At 36.9% G+C, this 17,003-nt stretch overlaps 2 protein-coding genes across 4 annotated transcripts in view; one reads left to right on the top strand and one right to left on the bottom strand.

The window, feature by feature from the left end:
* Positions 1 to 4,673: 4,673 nt before the first annotated feature.
* Positions 4,674 to 8,556, top strand: LOC105262943 (Hairy/E(spl)-related with YRPW motif). Its single transcript, XM_011298850.1, has 3 exons — positions 4,674 to 5,206; positions 5,559 to 5,773; positions 7,966 to 8,556. The coding sequence occupies exons 1-3, from the start codon at positions 4,674 to 4,676 to the stop codon at positions 8,349 to 8,351; spliced, it is 1,134 nt and encodes a 377-aa protein (XP_011297152.1). The 3' UTR covers positions 8,352 to 8,556.
* Positions 8,557 to 9,632: 1,076 nt separating this feature from the next.
* LOC105262894 (uncharacterized) overlaps positions 9,633 to 17,003 on the bottom strand; it is an 18,109-nt gene continuing 10,738 nt past the window's right edge. The window contains exons 1-3 of one of the 3 annotated variants that reach the window (XM_011298759.1): positions 14,480 to 14,500; positions 10,942 to 11,032; positions 9,633 to 10,655 (exon numbers count right to left, since the gene is read on the bottom strand). In XM_011298759.1, the coding sequence (XP_011297061.1) occupies positions 10,350 to 10,655; positions 10,942 to 10,986 (351 nt within the window). In that variant the 5' untranslated portion in view covers positions 10,987 to 11,032; positions 14,480 to 14,500 and the 3' untranslated portion in view covers positions 9,633 to 10,349. Of the gene's footprint in view, positions 10,656 to 10,939; positions 11,414 to 14,479; positions 14,501 to 17,003 lie in introns of those variants that run through there. The other 2 variants (XM_011298758.1, XR_891864.1) reach the window with 2 other exon arrangements.

Below are 17,003 nucleotides of genomic sequence, written 5' to 3'. Positions count from 1 at the left end.
GGTTTAATGGGGTCACGAGTCACTCTATTTTTGCCAGAAGAGGTGACACTTTTTTCGTTAAAATTTCACACGACAAAAAATTAATAGCCACCCAGAAAAGAGGACAATTTACTCTGTATTTTTCAACGGAGAAACTCCATTTGACTCATTTTCCAGTTGAACAATACATTGGGTCACTGAATTTATGTGGGTGTTACGATTTACGATTGATTCAATTATTTCCGTGATTTAATCGTCTTACAGCCGTGACGGGGTCGGATGACCAGATGGCACGTAGAATAGGCGGAAAACGAGTTCTAATCACTTGCAATGACACGAAAATTTGTCCAATTGACGAATTTTCCTGCCCAGTTTTCAGAATTCTTCCGATATATATAATCCAGCCTATATAAAACACTATCTGCAAAATACATATCAGGAAACGTAATTGACATTTTTTTTCTAGGAGCCTAATCAGATAAATTACGAGATGGTAATTTATGTCGTAATTTACCTCCCGATTTTTTAGGGGTTTTCATTTAAATAGCAAATGATATTAATTATAATAAAAATATATAATATTTCAATGGGGCTTTTGAGTAATATCTGAATTGTTAATAAAGTAATTCAAGGGAAATGTATGAAATAATAATTGCCACAATGGAACCCTCACGCCCTACAGCTTCATTACATGGGGTCAAACCCTCTGGTCATTCGCCGCACTTTGCGCAATTTACGATGAACAACACTCGAGATATAATAAGAAACATATGAAAAATTAATGGTGGCAGTGTCCACGGTGATAAATTCATATTTTCCATTGTGACTGGACATATATCTGAGGGCAGAGGGAGTCAAACAAATCGTAAAGTCTCCGAGTGTCGAACGTGCCCACAACAGAATTGGAATGACCAGTGTAGGATGGACAATGGTCAGTCCAATTATTGACGATTGTACTCCACCAACTGTCGAATCCCTCGATGACATCACAGTCCAAAGAGTCAAGCGGATTTCGATGGTCATGGGGGTGGGATGACCCATTCCGCCAATCAACACTCACCCCCTCACTGTTTTTGTAAGAAATACGAGACATATCCACTTTCTACTTTTTTAGGGGATGGTCAGTATTAATGCTATGCATATTTTCTTTTCATTTCTTTCTTGATTCCACGTGCTCATAACAACCCTTGGTCTTTTTCATAAAACGAGATCGTGCGAAATTTATTCATTCAACATTTTTTATTACAGGTCGGGTCGAGCCTTATGGTCATTCGAGATATCTCGAGATATCTCGGGATCTCCTTCCTTCTTTTTATATTAGGATTTTATTATAGGGGATGCTGTTGCGTAAAATTTGAAAATTTAAAAATCTCTTCGCTGTATGAAAGTGCATAGACATTTTTCTGATCATTAAATTTATTTGTTTATATATTGTATTTGTATTTTTTATCTACTTCTGTGATTTTTATTAAATATTTCACAGACAGTGGCACCGGTTAGTAATACCTAGTAACAGCTGAGGCCCATGGGTCAGTGAGCACTCGGCAAAAAATCGGGTGATTTATGCCAATTTATTCTCGTTTAATAGTGAAATTAATTAAATGGGGGAAAACTAAGACAGAATCACACAATCTGCACAATGACATTTTCAATAAATCTGCACAATTATATTTTGTATAAAAAATCACAAAAATGTTAATGTCAGTTTCGCTGAAAATTCAAATATCCTCGTTCTCGCACATTGAACGAATAAAATGCCAATAATTTACAAAACACAAAAGCGAATTGATAAATGCTGTGGCGTCGCGTGTCGTAAACGCGTGCAATGCCTTTTTGACAGAGAGTCGCGTGTCTCATTCTTGTTAATTTCAGGAAGTAGGAGAAATACCGGATGTTTGACTGTAATTCCATCGAGTTCCGTTTCATTCACACAAATCAAGTGTTTATAGTTGTCTATTAAATTGATCCCAAAAGTTCCCTAAGCCCGATTAAAAAAAACCAGCAATTTATCACTAGTATTCCAATTAATGCACATCAATTTTATTATAACAAGATTCTTTGAGAGTACATATGTAAATAATAATAATAAGTATATAATAATTTAAACTAAAAAATGTAAAAGATAAGTGAGATGCAATAATTTTTTTATAATATATGCGTAAACTTTTTGTATATAGCGGACGAAGGAAGTCACTGGTGCATGGAGGTGACTTGGTATATAACGGGGTATATATATATATCGATTTTATGAGGTTTATTTTATGTAAAACCTCCCCAATAGCCTGTTTAAACCTATAAGGTGCACATAAAGGTCACGCTCTAGGTGAGTTTCAGAGATATACAGCGGCAACTCCAGGTGTTTTCACAAGATATTTGCATTCTTATTACGGATTTGTATGGAGATTATGGACTGGCGAGGTACAACACGTAATTTTATTGCAGTTTGTTGGAGAATGGAAAATCGATTGAGAGTATTTTTTTGTGGGACTGTTACGCTGTGATTTCTGTGTAATAAATAAATTATAGTAAGATAGTAATTTTAATTTTAGATTCATGAGATTATCTCCGTGAAAATGAATTTGAAATTTTTATCATGGAAATTGAATGATTGAGATTAAAGTTGATATTTTATGAATGTTGTTGTTGTTGGTAATGTAATTTATAAGAATTTACAAGTTTGCAGCTTCTCGTGTGATTGAAAAGGAAGCAACCCTCTTCGAGTGAAATCAGGGGAGAGGGTAGTAAAGGGGAACAGCTCTGTGGGAACGTGTCGATTGAAAAGGAAAGGAGAGTGAAAGTAGACTGAAGGGAAACATTGAAATAGCGGAAAAGATGGTACCATTTGTTGAGGACCCCTGCGAGTAATAAAATATTGCATAATGGTGAATATACTCGATAGATGAAATGTCTTCTCCGATTTCAGGGGAAGGTGAGTGTGCAAGTGTTGATGGCTCGTGAGAAAAAAAAAATGTTCCAATGTTGGAAGAGAGATGTCACACACGCGATATAATTCTGTCGTGTGTTGGACGTGTGCATTATTTTTATCATGATTTCGTAGATCGACAGGTGAACTAGGGAAGTCGTGGGAATTCTTATCAGAATCATTCTATTTACTCTATTCGCTTTAAATAAAATATTTTAATTTTTTAAATATATTATTTAAATACATAAATATAGACGTTTCTCGATTCCTTCACTTATTTCTATTCGTACGAAACAATAACTATTTTTATTTATTATCTAAGAAATTATAATATTTCAGTTATTATTAGTTTATTTATTTCTATTTTTATAAATAATTTGTAATATTTTTTAATCATGATATTTTTGTTATTAAAATAAAAATGATACGAAAAAATGAAAAATGGAATTTCGGGTTGAAATTGTGATTCATGAATTTAAATTTTTTGTTAATTTCAATAATTTGTAATTGTTATTGGAATCAATGGGAACTCCCTCTGAGATCGTAATGAAAAGTTAACCGATTAGTCATTATATAGGTTCCCATGGTACGATAATCGTGTGATCGTGTGCTACAACCAATTCCTGTGTGAATTTCATTCCCCCGCAATCCCCACCCCCAATTGCCCCCTCGTTTTCGTCGAGCCCTCCCTTTGTCCACACTTCTTCATGTCTATCAAAAACCACCACTGATCGCTTCAATTCCAATTTACCGTGTGAGATTTCATGGTGACACCCTTATCACTGTACACCATAAACCCGCACCATCATCCAAATTTCCGCACTTCTTCCAACAATCTTATCTAACTGGTACTGCAGGCACGTGCCCCTTTATTATTTCACATTCAATGTTTGGTCGATTAATAATCTACGATGTGTGCGATGAATAATTTAATAATCTAGATCGAGTTCCAGATTGGAATAAATATTATTAAAAATTTTATCACCATCGAACTAATTCTCAAATCTAAATCTCAAATCAAAATCTCAAATTCTAAAATCATTACACCGAGTCCAATCGATATTAATCTCAAATTGATTTCTTGAAATGATTGAAAAAATAAATAAATAATTCAATTTTCTTGTAATTATTGTTATGATAAAAAAAATGATGTTTCTGATAAAATGGAATGGAAATGGCGGGCGAAGAAAGTGATAAAAATAATGGGGGAAAAAGTGGTTGGTTGTTGACCGAGTGGACGAGATTTCATCCCCTCAATGATCGTTTCACTCCGCGACACGCGTTCCCACGAAATCGTGCACCCCACCTCCTGGCCCTTCTCACCCTATCCACCAGTGAGTATCCCCTCCATCCTAATACGAGACAGAAAGAAATTTCAAATACCCAACGTATTCCATACAGTATCCCCACCCCGATTCCCATAACCCGAGGGCCACCACGTGGCGAACGTACGGCATTTCTCCTTCCAATGGACCTTCTGACCACGGGATAGGTCGTGTGTCGTCCTCGTCCTCCCGCACACGACATACGTTCGCCGCCACGCGACTCGTCTACACGCATCGGAACCTCCACAGCACTCACTATTATTTAACATTATTCATTTATCCACCGACTCCATTTTAAAATTGTTCAACAATCCAAAACTATCAAGTTGGTGAAGACAAACGAAAAATTCTTCCAAGTGATAAAGAAAATATTATGTTATAGTTGTTTAGTGGATTCAAGTGGCTCGTGAAGTGGATCAAATTGTTTTTATATTATTATAATAAAAATGTGGCGTGTAGTGGTAGCAAGATCCGATGAGAACAGTACGTTACTGTCTTCTGAGATAACAACGGCTCCAGTGGGTCCTACCCACTTGTCCAGCATCCCTGGTCCACCGACGGGTCATCATTACTACCCTGGATATCCACCACCCCCTCATCATCCGCCTTATCAACCCCAACATCCCGATGTACGTCATCACGAAATGCGACCTGATTTGAGACCGGAGTTGAGACACCAGGATATGCATAATCGACAAGAGATCAGGCACCAGGAGATGCACAGACCTGAGATGAGGAATGAGGGCATGAGGACAGAGATGAGACACGATATGGGCCAGCACCAGGATATGAGTGGTATGAGGCAGAGTCATGAATTAACTGAGTTGAGACCAAGTCATGAATTACCAGAGTTGAAGATTGATGGGCCTGAACTCAGGCCGAGGGACGGACAAAATCAGGGACATCAGAGGAATCTCAAGAGAACTATGAGTGATTCTGATTGTGATGATGTATTCTCGGAAGAAAGTGGAAAAGACCCGTGAGTACTTTACATAAATGCAACTTAACGTAAAATACCCTAATTTGTTCAACTATTTTTATTACAACTTCAATCTAAATTCATCCGATGGATTGCATATGCATCAGTGTCTCAATTTTTTTTTGTTACATCCCCGAGAATAATTACTTCTGTCTCATAATTAATTCATAAGAGAAAGACAGGAGTTTTGCTCATGAATATTCAAAATCTTTAGTTATTTCAACTCGTTGCATTTACTCTTGCAATCAACTGACCATTGTAATGGTCTGCAACAATTGCGTACCCACAATAATGTCTAGACTGATATTTAATCCGCTATAAACAATGATAGCATAATTTCAAATGATTTTAGATGTAATTCACCTGGTGGGGATTCGTGCCAACATGCGTCGCGTAAAAGACGAAGGGGGATGATTGAAAAAAAACGAAGGGACAGAATTAATGCGTCTCTCGGTGAACTCAGGAGATTGGTACCAGCAGCAGCTAGAGATCCGCACTCTGGAAAACTCGAGAAAGCGGAAATTCTTCAGCTGACTGTTGAACATCTCCGCACCCTCAGGAACAAAGGTAAACCTCTTTAAATATCCTAGGTCTTTAACCGTTCGCCGTTGACTCAATTCAATGCGGATTTTTTTTTTTCCGTTTGGGGATCGGGATTTTTAAGAGACATGAGCGGATGTGAATTATTTGAGGAAATATTTCCGGGGTGTTTCACGCCTGGTATTCTACCGCTCGAATATTTTTTGGGACCACCGGAAGACACCTGTTGAGCTACTGAGGGATGAGGGGGTAGTCCTAACTGTATTAATTCAGTAACCGTATTAACATCTGCTATTTTTTGGATAATTAAATCAGGTAGAGGAGAGAAATATTTCAGGGTCCAATACTCGAACGTAATAACAATTATTTCGCTCGCGAAAATTTGTTGTTTTACATCTTAAAACGTGAGATTTATTAATATCTCTCATCTCGATAACTGGAGGAGTGAAAATTGACATTATTTTCTTACCCTTCAATTTATATCATTTCTACTGTCTTTCAATTATTTCCCCAATGACTATTAAAACACGATTTTATCCACTCCTATTCGAATTCGGAATGAATATTAAACATTAAGTATTGAATAATAAAATATAAATCGTAGATTTATCAGAAAGAAAAAGATCACAGAAAAATCTCAATGTAAAATTTATAAATATTTTACTTTGCATTGAAAATTCATTTACATCATCTTTAAGCGATTAACAAAAAGTTATAGATTAATTGAAAAGGAAATGGAAAAGAAAAAATGTTGCGCGAGAAAAAAAAATAAATATTTTACTGAGAATTAGTTAGAGATAATAAATAGAGTTCCGTATTTGGTCTCACGAGTTCCGTTTTCAATATCCTCCCCATGGCCACTTGGAGGTACCGTAAAGAAACAGCCAGTAGGGCAGGTGCTTGGCCTACCCCGTGATCCTGTGGGAAGCGCGGAGGAAGTCAACAACTCTTCCGAGTGGAGTTCCCACGATTGACGCTCAACCCCTACTACTGGGCAACTGCAGTCTGCCAACAGTACCAGTGGTGGGGGTACCAACTCCCCTGTTATACTGAGAACACCCCACTGAAACCATCCCAAAAATTTACTAGGTGCCCATTCGATCGCATAGGGCAGATGTCCAACACTGTGGGAAACACTCATCCCAGAATTCACTCATTTCCACACTAAATATCTCCCTTTTCTCCATTCCACGTACTACCCCATCACAAATCTCTCCATATATTATTTTAATAAAAAATTAATTCATTAATTCATTCATTTACTCAATTCGCAATTATGAATTGCAATTGAATCCCAGTTAAAAGCCCTCATTAATTCAATTACAAATATAAATTGTGAATTAATATTTGGGGTAGAATTCCACGTGAATTAATATTTGGGGTAAAATTCCACGTGAATTAATATTTGGGGTAAAATTCCATGTGAATTAATATAACAGCAATTAATTTCTCGTATTAAATCAAGTGCAGATGGTAATGGATGATAGAATCAATGAGAGAATGGAATTACATTTTTTGGAAAATATAGAAAATTTGTGAGAAGATGGGAAAAAAGAAAATTCCTCAAAGACTGATCCCGTGGAAAAATGAAAGGTTTCGCATCAGTGGATCCACTGGTGGCGAATAGAGGACAGGTAGCGTGGGAACCATTTAGACCCCCTGGATCCCCCTCTCAAAATCCATTAGTGTGAGTGTATATTTATACACACCCCGTACACCACACGACCAAAAAAATTCACCAGTGTCGTATAATGCGATTCCCTTTTGTGTATATCTCCTGTATACAGACTCCAGGGAATCGGAGAGATCATTGCGGCCTGGCAAATGCCAAATCTAATTTCATTACGAACTCTGTATTTGATCTATTTTTTATCCGGCTCTCGGTTTTCTCATTTTTTATCCATATCCACCCCTTTCCACAATGAATATTCAATATTGAATTTCTACCCCTCGAATCTCCCTCCCAGGGGACTTCTGTTTGATCGAATTAACTTTGAATTATATTTTTCTCACTGTCCTCTTCTTTTAATCCGACTTTCGAGTTAAATAAATTATAAATTGAACCCAGATTTATTGAATCAATTCCCTAATTTCATGTATTCTCATTTAGATTTTGTTAAATTTTTTAAAAAACTCCCACGGAAAAATGTATGTTATAGAATATACTATTAATGATATATATACAATTTAATTGAATGGAGTTTCCGTTGTTGTTTCAGGTCCAGAGGGCTATGATAGCACAAAATTGGCGATGGATTATCACGCAGTAGGGTGGGGTGAGTGTGCAGCCGAAGTTGGTCGTTATCTGGTGACAATGGAAGGTCTTGATGAGCGAGATCCACTCAGACTACGATTACTGTCACACTTGCAGAGTTTTCACAGAGAGCATCCACCCAGCAATACCACCATTCCACCCCAGACATCCTCATTAACTTCAACCTCCACAGCGACGAGTTATGATGCATCAGGTATGCCACCAAGTGGTGGCAATGTTGCACCTATTATAGGAGGTGGTGCTCTAGGATGGGGACAATATCCAACCCAATATCCCCAGCAGCAGCATGGAAAACCATATCGTCCTTGGGGTGCAGAACTGGCGTATTAAATTAACAAAGACAATGTTCAATTGAATAAGTACCAAAAATATGTACAAAAGTATTTTCTCCAAGTGCTAAAACTTCATACAAGAAGTTATTCCGATATTTTCGAGAATCGCTCATTATCAATTTCAATAATGATGAGAATAATCAGTTGGGGAGAGTTAAATTATAGCACTCTTCAAAGTAATTGAATGAATAATGGAAATAAAATTGAAACAATGATGGATATTCAGGGCATTGAATGAAAAAAATTGAAGAATGAGACAAAAGTGAAACTCAGGAATAAAATAATTTCTAGCTAGAGTGATAATATACATAGTCATGAAGTACCTTCGAGTGCGAAGACGGACTAAAATTCTAAAAAATATTTATTTGATATATTAGAGGGAACACTTGACTCTGTTTGTACAGTGTAAATAATGATAATTGTATATAATAATACGGAATCACTTGTTCTCTTTCTGAACTATTCTTTATCTACTCTTTATGTTCGTAATCACTGAAGTATTGAGATAAGACTTGCAAGTTGCGTTAAAGTGCCATTTAACATATCCAGATCCGAGTGTGAAAGTATATTTTTGCAATAAGAATTTTTAATAAAGATATTGCGCTCATGTGCAGTGAAAATTTATTCTGTTTTCGGTCCCTTCTGAAGCCCTTTTTATATGGTAAATAACATGTACCTTATTTCTGCATGTCGAACCCTTTTCATTTGTTATTCATGAGCTCAGACTTGACATTTTTTTTTACATTCATTGCTTTTTGTGGATTTTGTCGATTTTGCATGGAATAACCATTCCACTAAAATTGGAAAGAATTATTTTCGCGCAAGAAAGGAAGAAAACCGGTTCTAATTATTGGAGTTTACTTCTCTACCCCTCCAGAACCAATTTGCCGTGGATTTCCGGTGGCACGTGACCATTGTTCCCTTTTTATTATTTCTTAAAAAAAAAGTTGCTAGGACACGATCGATAAGCGGGGAGAAATCTTTTGTCCACCGTTTGTTGAGATGTGGAAACTTGAGAATTATCGAATTGTTTTTTTTATCTTTATGTTTCTCTGTTGTTCTTTATCCTATTTTCCCTCTTTACTCGAAGAAAATATTTGTAGTAAACAAAAAAAATTTCCCAATACGTCATTAAAATAATTTACAAGACACATAGTAATGTATGAAATTTCTATTCAATCAATAAAAAAAATTGCAAATGTATTTATTTTTTGAGGTGAGAGAAAAAAACGTAAGAGAAATGAGAAAATTAATGGTTGAACTAATTTTTATTTAGGAGATCGATTTATTAATTATTATTATATATTTTTTTATCATATAAATTTACTTAGGTGTATGGAATGTTCATATTTACAATTAGGTCTTTAGAGAGATGAATAGAATTAAATATTTTTACATGTGCCCGAAAAGTTTGAATTTTCAACGAAAAGGCAAATTATTTGAGCAACAATCCCCAATGTTGTTTGTTAACATCGCATAGTCTTGGATCAGAGTCATCCATTCGTTGGACAATAGGCCAGTAATTACGATTGATGGAAATCATTATGATTTATCCTAACTATTGACTGATATTAGTGGGATCCTAATGATTGTACAGCTACGTGAATAAAATAAATCAATCTTTATGTTATTAATTAGGTCTAAGTGTTTAGCGACTCCACTGAGTCATAAATAATTTCTTTCATTCGGTTATCACTCAATTGATCACTCCCGATCATCAATTCATTAACGAAGTGATAAACTAGAATGAGTACATTTTTTCGAGGCCTATTTTATCGCAGATATCTCGAAATCGAAGGAACATATCGATTTTTAAGCATAAACATTTTTTATGAAAAAAAATGAGAGCTACAAAAAAGGTGATTATGAAAATCTCGTTATCTCCCTTGGATTACGAGATATCGCCTAAAAAGTGGGATCGAAAAAAATGCACATCCTAATTCGCCGCTTTACAACAGAATTGTAATCAATATAAATAATTAGATTTCAGGAGACGTTAAATTATCATCTCATTCTCAATATTTTCGTTCCGCCGATTTTCATACTCGGTACAGTAACTACATATGGAGGTACATTCCGATGATCCCTCGGTGACGTATGTAACGTAAGTATCGATACTTTTGGCGTCCAGGGAATGCAGTGACCAGGACATGGACTCATACTCTGGTTCTAAATATGTTGCAGTCCACCCTGGTACAACTGCAGGTGACATTTCATACATTACTTCATTGCAGTACAACTTTTTTTGTTCCTGCTGAGATTTTCGAACTGCCCTACTTCGTGTTGATAATTTTTTTATGACCTACAACAAAAAATACAACCCACCATGATTACCTAAAAATTATAAAAATTAAATAGAGCATATTCCACTGACAATCCCTCTTTATTGTCAATGCCATAATTAATGTGGAATTTTTCAATAATTTGTGTGATGTCAGGTTGTCATGGCGCGAAAATTGCAGTAGTAAAGGTCAATCGTAATCAATGACCCAAAAATACAAAAATCCTCCACTGAACTCGACTAGTTTATAACTGAATGATGAAAAGTGAAGGGAATAATTCTGAAAGGATAATAAAATAGAAAATACCTTCAAGATTCGTTTCCCCGACTCGGTGAGGGCTTTCTTGAACATTCTCCTAGTTTATCGATCCTTGGAATCCCAACGGGCTGCTCCTTCCCTATGCACAGAAACTCGTTTCTCTCAGAAATATCTTGTACTTTGTCTGTTGGTCAAGTGGTTGATGTTGAAGGGGTTGTCGGATGAAATCGAACAAGTGGAATTAAATTACAATACGATTTTGTGTTAGGGGTGGTTTGATGGGGCTTGGACGTGGACACGACGGCAGTTCACGTCGTAGTGCTGGATATCGGTGGTAGAGCACTTGTATTTATAACCTCGTCGGAGGGGATGAACTTCCCCTCGGTTATCACAGGAGCGAGAGCTCTCCCACCCCTAGGATGTGGATGTTATTGAAGGCGAACTTTTCCCCCGTCGGCGTTCATCGGTGAATGACAGGGGAAGTTAATTTTCATGAAAGTAGGTGCCCCATTTAAATGACCTTTATTCAACAATACGAAACATTAAGTGAATATCTATTTAAATATTACCTATTCATCCATTCGTCATATTTATTAACCAATTAATTATTCATCACTTCGTTATTTCATTTAATGAAATATGTCACGCATGTTTCAAACCAAAAAAAATGTACTCTTCTCATAAAATATTGCAAAATATTATTTGCAACTTTAAAATTTGCCTCCAATTGAATTCACTAGAAGAAGAATGATAATTTAGATTTTTTATGATTCCTATCATTATTATTATTGATGACTGATATCGCTGATTTTTCTATTGTGAATTTAATATTGCGGAAATTTATTGTTTTTATTGTACGACCCCCTTATTTCCACCAGGAGTACCATCAATTTTTTTTAATAACGCTTCCATGGATTATGGCTTTATTACTTTTTTTCATTACAATTTTTCTCCAGCAATTTTTTTCATATTTTGAATTGCTGGGAGGTATGATTTTTATTACTGGAAAGTATAATTGACTATTCATCGGAAATAGTGCGAATGGATGGAATACATCGGGGGTTCAATCATATTGGGGTGATAGTTTCGAAACGTAGAAACCATAACGAATCACATTGCATGTCCCAACGGACACAAGTGCGAAATAACGAAAATTAAATTGGATGGAATAGGATTAACTTTTGGAGAGATTGATCGAGCTGTCCCAACCACCACCCGAATATCAATTGCCGTATATTTTATTTACTCGAGTATCATGTCGAGGATGATCTCCATTTATGGATCGTTAAACAGTTCCCCTGGTAATTCCGTATGTACATTTTTTTCGTCTCACTGCGCACGGATTAATCGTCACGATCGAATTTTTATGGCAACACCAGATGAATGTTCATTGTCACATTTTCATTGTTGATCTTGAGGACACAGGTGGAATTTAAGGAGAGCACATGCCTCTCTCAGTCGCCAATTGTCGCCTGATGGTGACTTCTTGCACGCGACAAACACGCGACCTTACACGCGGCCATCGCGCGTGTCTAGGAAAAGTCTTGGAATTCACTGAATCAGGATCAAGTGATAAGAATCCCCAACAGGTGTTTTACCCCCAAATTATTTTCTTGTCTAATTATTTAATTCGCCATCCTTTCATTTAAATTTATAATTATTTCTTATTCACTTACTCCTAAATCCTCATAAATTCATATATAAATTAAATGAAAATAATATAAATTCTTCACCCTACACTTTTTATATTTATAATAATTTTTATTGTAATAGTTTGATTTTCGATTTTTTTTTCAATTTGGAAAATGAAAATTGCACGAAAGATTAACGCGTATGAGGCAATATGAGGCTCGGGGTCAAATTGAAAAATGGTTGATGATGCGTATATTTCGGATCCGGATAGACGCGTGCGGGGTCGCGTGTTATACGCGTGTGAGCGACGCCGTTCTCACGCGACGACACGCGTCCCCTCCCCCTTTCCACCACCTCTCACTCTCACAGAGAATCGCTTCGCACGTGTCACTCCATGTAGTGAAGAAAAAAAATTATAATTGTCATAACATCGCCCTTCGCTTTTACGTCTTTTGTATTCTCCCGTACCCGTTCGCCAACCACTCCTAATTCCACGAAATTATTATCGGATTTTCCTTTAAAGTCGAATTATTAAGAGATCGGATAATTATCCGAAGGGTATCCAATAATTTCCATAAATTCAATGTTGTCCCGCTCGATTTACCTAAATCTCAAAGTTTTTTGAATTTTGACATTTTGGTTATTTTTGAAAAATTTGAAAAAAATACGCGGTAAAATTATTGCACGATCATGAGATTTGGGTGATTAAATAATTATGCGAGTAATTAAATGCGAGTACGTGCGTTCGCGGAATTCCCATTAGTTGTTGGGTCCAATTTGTTGGGAAATTCAAAAGCCTGAATTTTGGTGGAAATTATGGATCAATATTGCAAAATAAAAAACGATTGTTCATGCTGTAAGAACAAGGAACTTCGCCAAGGGCAGATATGCGATACAATATCCACAAGCCCAATACTTAACAGGGGCAACAATTGCCAATAGCAATGAGGTAACGATGGACGCGTGGCGATCACGTGCCTGAAAATGCGGCTCAAACATCTCCTGAAAAATTGTATAGAGTGAAAGGCACATAGTGAGTTACATTCAAACAAAATAAGCCCTGCCTAATTGCAATGGTTCCATTAGAGATTAGACTTCAAAGAAAAGCCCTCCTACTTTCCAACCCTCTCCACTCTCTCCCTCCGCTTAATTAATGCACTGGCTAAATGAGGATCGTGTTACCAACTTTTTTTTTCATCCCCCGTTAGTTGAGGTATTGATTCAACTTTGTGAAACTAAACCCATAAATTACGAGTAGAGCCACTCGTGTTGAGAAAATTATTCGCAAATTTTTTCCTCAATATTTGACATGGTCCTGGCAAAAAAAAAATTGAGAGAAAAATTATTGACAGAACACGGGGAAAATTAATTTGTGGAAATTTGGACCGGATATGAGTGTCGGTGGATTTTTGTAAAAAGGGTAGGTTGAGACTTTTGGGGGTGAATTCGTAATCCTTTGGTGGGTCAGGCGCGTGGGAATCATCTCTGTCGTCATCTCACACGAGGTCACCCCTCGAATATCGAAATATGTAGAGGAAATTGAAAGCAATCATGTCTGAGAATAAATTCCTCATTTCCCCAACCATTCGTAATAATTATTGAAAATCAAAATCCAAAATAATTTCTCGTATGCCACTTTTTAAATTAATTTAGTACATTTTTCATTCATTTTCATTTTTAATTATAATCAGATAAATAATTTACATGAAAATCCCTAAATATGTGGCAAATCCAGAAATCAATTTTAATGTTAAAAAAAAATTGCGTTCTGTAAAATTTTCGTAAAAAGTAAACAATTCCAAAAATTTGGATATTTCTCGCTGAATAGTCAGACAGGGCATTTTGCCTTTGAAAATTTCGTTCCTTTCAGCAGCCACCAAATCACCCCCTACACCCGCACACCACGACCCCTTCTATATCAACACCCCCAAGTAATACCAGATCCCTCCATTACCAGCAAAGCTCATCCCCTCCACCGCCAAAACCCCGCCCAAGAGCTGCCATATCTCACCGAAAAATCACCCCTTAGCGCACCCCCGAGACCTATAAATAACCCACATCCCCTAATGGAATGATGTACTCCCGAAAAAAAAGAAAAAAAAAATTCAATCTCAGTCCCGCAAGCTTCCACAAATCACCTCAAAAAACCAATCCTTTCACGAAATAAAAAATAAAATAAAATACGGCCTAATATATGTCACTCGGTGAATCCATTGATTATCCTCCGTCGATACACCCTCCCTTCAACCCCCAACATCACGAAAGCATTCATCACGAAAATCATTTCACGAGAATTGAATATCCACACGTGAGCATGGGAGAACAAAACGGGAGGGAGAATCCTCCGAGAAAATTCATTATTTTCCATGTTTTTCCCCCTTTTTATAATTATTTTTTCCACTATGCCGTTTTGCTCTTTCGCGCACGTCGTTTAACTGTCGAGGAGCCAGTGGGGGGTGTAACAAGGGGGTGGGGTAGCCTGGGAGGGATGAAAAAGCCCTTTGAGGGGTCTAAGAGTGTCTCACTTCCTCCAGTGGTGAAAAAGAGGGTGAAATTGTAATGGGTGGGAGAGGTTTTCTGTTGAACCGAGGGAATCGAGATATGCGTACGGACGTTTAGTCGCCGGCCAGTCGTCGGCAAAAGCTCTCTACATCTCGAGATCACCGAACAATAAATAAATAAATAGAGTACCAGTGGAAATAACCTGTGGTAGCAAATAACCCTTCACCCCTCATGTGCCCACCATCGCCACACAAATTCACCCCTCAGTCACAATAAAGAACTCTCTCGTACTGCTGAGTGAATAAAAATATTAAAAAATATCTAGTCGACATTTTTACTCGGAGTGTTTCATCGATTATTAATGGTTATCTGTCAGTGGAGGCTGGACACACGTATTCATCGGTTTGAGATGAAACTGATATGTTAACACTAAATGTATGAGAAACAACGAGTGCTTGACAGGTAACAACACTGGGAAATTACACAGCTGTATTTATACGTGGAAATAATCGTGACCGAGATTTCGAGTGGAATCTGTATCCCTCTCTGTTTGCTGTTACTCTGAGTAGAAAAATAAGAAACTGTTTTAAAAAAAGGAGTTCGAGGGAAAAATAAATCCGAGAGTAAATGCAATCTGTTGAGGTTTGCAATTTACTTAAGTGATGTACCAATACGTATCTCGGGGAGCATTCTGATAATTGTAGTTCTACTTTCTCCGTCAATTCATTGCTCGTGATATTTTCATGTATGTCTTTCTGACTGATCAGGAATTGATCAACAAAGGGATACCATGGGTACCATTCATGAATCAAAACAAGTGGAATTGGAGGGAAAACTGTGGACAGTCGGATTTTCATATTGATACTGAAGTCGTTACGAGATTTGTGATGCACTGAATTTTTCAAAATATCCTGAGACTAAATCAAGACAAAACGAGTGGAAAAGCAGATGACTTAATACATCTAGGGATGAGAGTAATCGTGGATTCTATCGTGACTAATCCCTCGGACATACCCTGGGGACATTCTACTGAATCGTAAAAAGCACAGGACGACGTACAGCCAATCGGTGACAATCTCGAGGGAGTAATCGTGGACATTGCCAAAAATAAAATAACACTATAAAAAATCATTTAAATGATCAAAGGATATCAAAGGAGATCGATTGCTTCAACTGTTCGATTCTCAATAATTAATCGATGATCACTTCGAGGAATAGACAAGGAAAAAATGAGAGGAGATAATGATAAAAGGGATTGATTAAAACGTCGGTGAGATATCTCGATGAGAAAAATGATAGAGTTGCCGGAATTGCATGAATTTACTGTTAACTTTAATCAGTCAGCGAGAAAAGGATGTACTCTCCTCTTGCCACGGGCAAATGAACACCACGAAATGAGAATAAATGAGAAATATACACCGGGTGGAAACGACGGGATGGTTTATGGAAGTGAATTAAAAGTCATTTCGCTGAGCCAACGAGAAGGTGACTAATTTATTTTGCTATCGTTACATTCCCTATTTACATCTGGGATTAAAATTCGTCGAGGATAAACTGCTGAGTGTTTTTATTAACAAGACAGTACAAAGGTTGTATTTATTTCGAGAAATTGTACGTATTTTTTTTTCGCCCTTGTTTTGATACAAAAAGATGATGCCTGTTGCGTGACACAATGTCAGAATGTACAGGAGAAATAAGAAAGAGGAAGAAGAAAGCCGTTACTATTGTGTATCCCTTTGAGTTGTCAGTGAAATGACGTCCATGAGATGAATGAGAGAAAAAGAACAGATAGCGGTGGAAAAATCAAGGGATTTATAATGAAGAGAGTGAAAAAAGTTGTTATTTTTTTTTAATGGTTAAATATGTTGTTTCGAATGAATGGTGTGACCATCGATTTCTCGATAGTATCCGGCCGGTGATTGCCGGAAGGCTGGAGAAGAGGGGTGGATAATCGTGGGGGTGAGGGGGCCAAAGGG

This window comes from Fopius arisanus, unplaced genomic scaffold, assembly GCF_000806365.1.
Source record: "Fopius arisanus strain USDA-PBARC FA_bdor unplaced genomic scaffold, ASM80636v1 scaffold00011, whole genome shotgun sequence".
NCBI lineage: Eukaryota > Metazoa > Arthropoda > Insecta > Hymenoptera > Braconidae > Fopius > Fopius arisanus.
The sequence above is the reverse complement of the archived record's forward strand: the minus strand, read 5'-3'. Positions and strand labels throughout refer to the sequence as shown.

Coding starts and splice junctions, on each gene's coding strand:
- LOC105262943 (XM_011298850.1), top strand. CDS start 4,674: ATGTGGCGTGTAGTGGTAGCAAGATCCGATGAGAACAGTACGTTACTG. Junction 5,207..5,558: donor GAAGAAAGTGGAAAAGACCC/GTGAGTACTTTA, acceptor AAATGATTTTAG/ATGTAATTCACCTGGTGGGG. Junction 5,774..7,965: donor CCGCACCCTCAGGAACAAAG/GTAAACCTCTTT, acceptor TTGTTGTTTCAG/GTCCAGAGGGCTATGATAGC.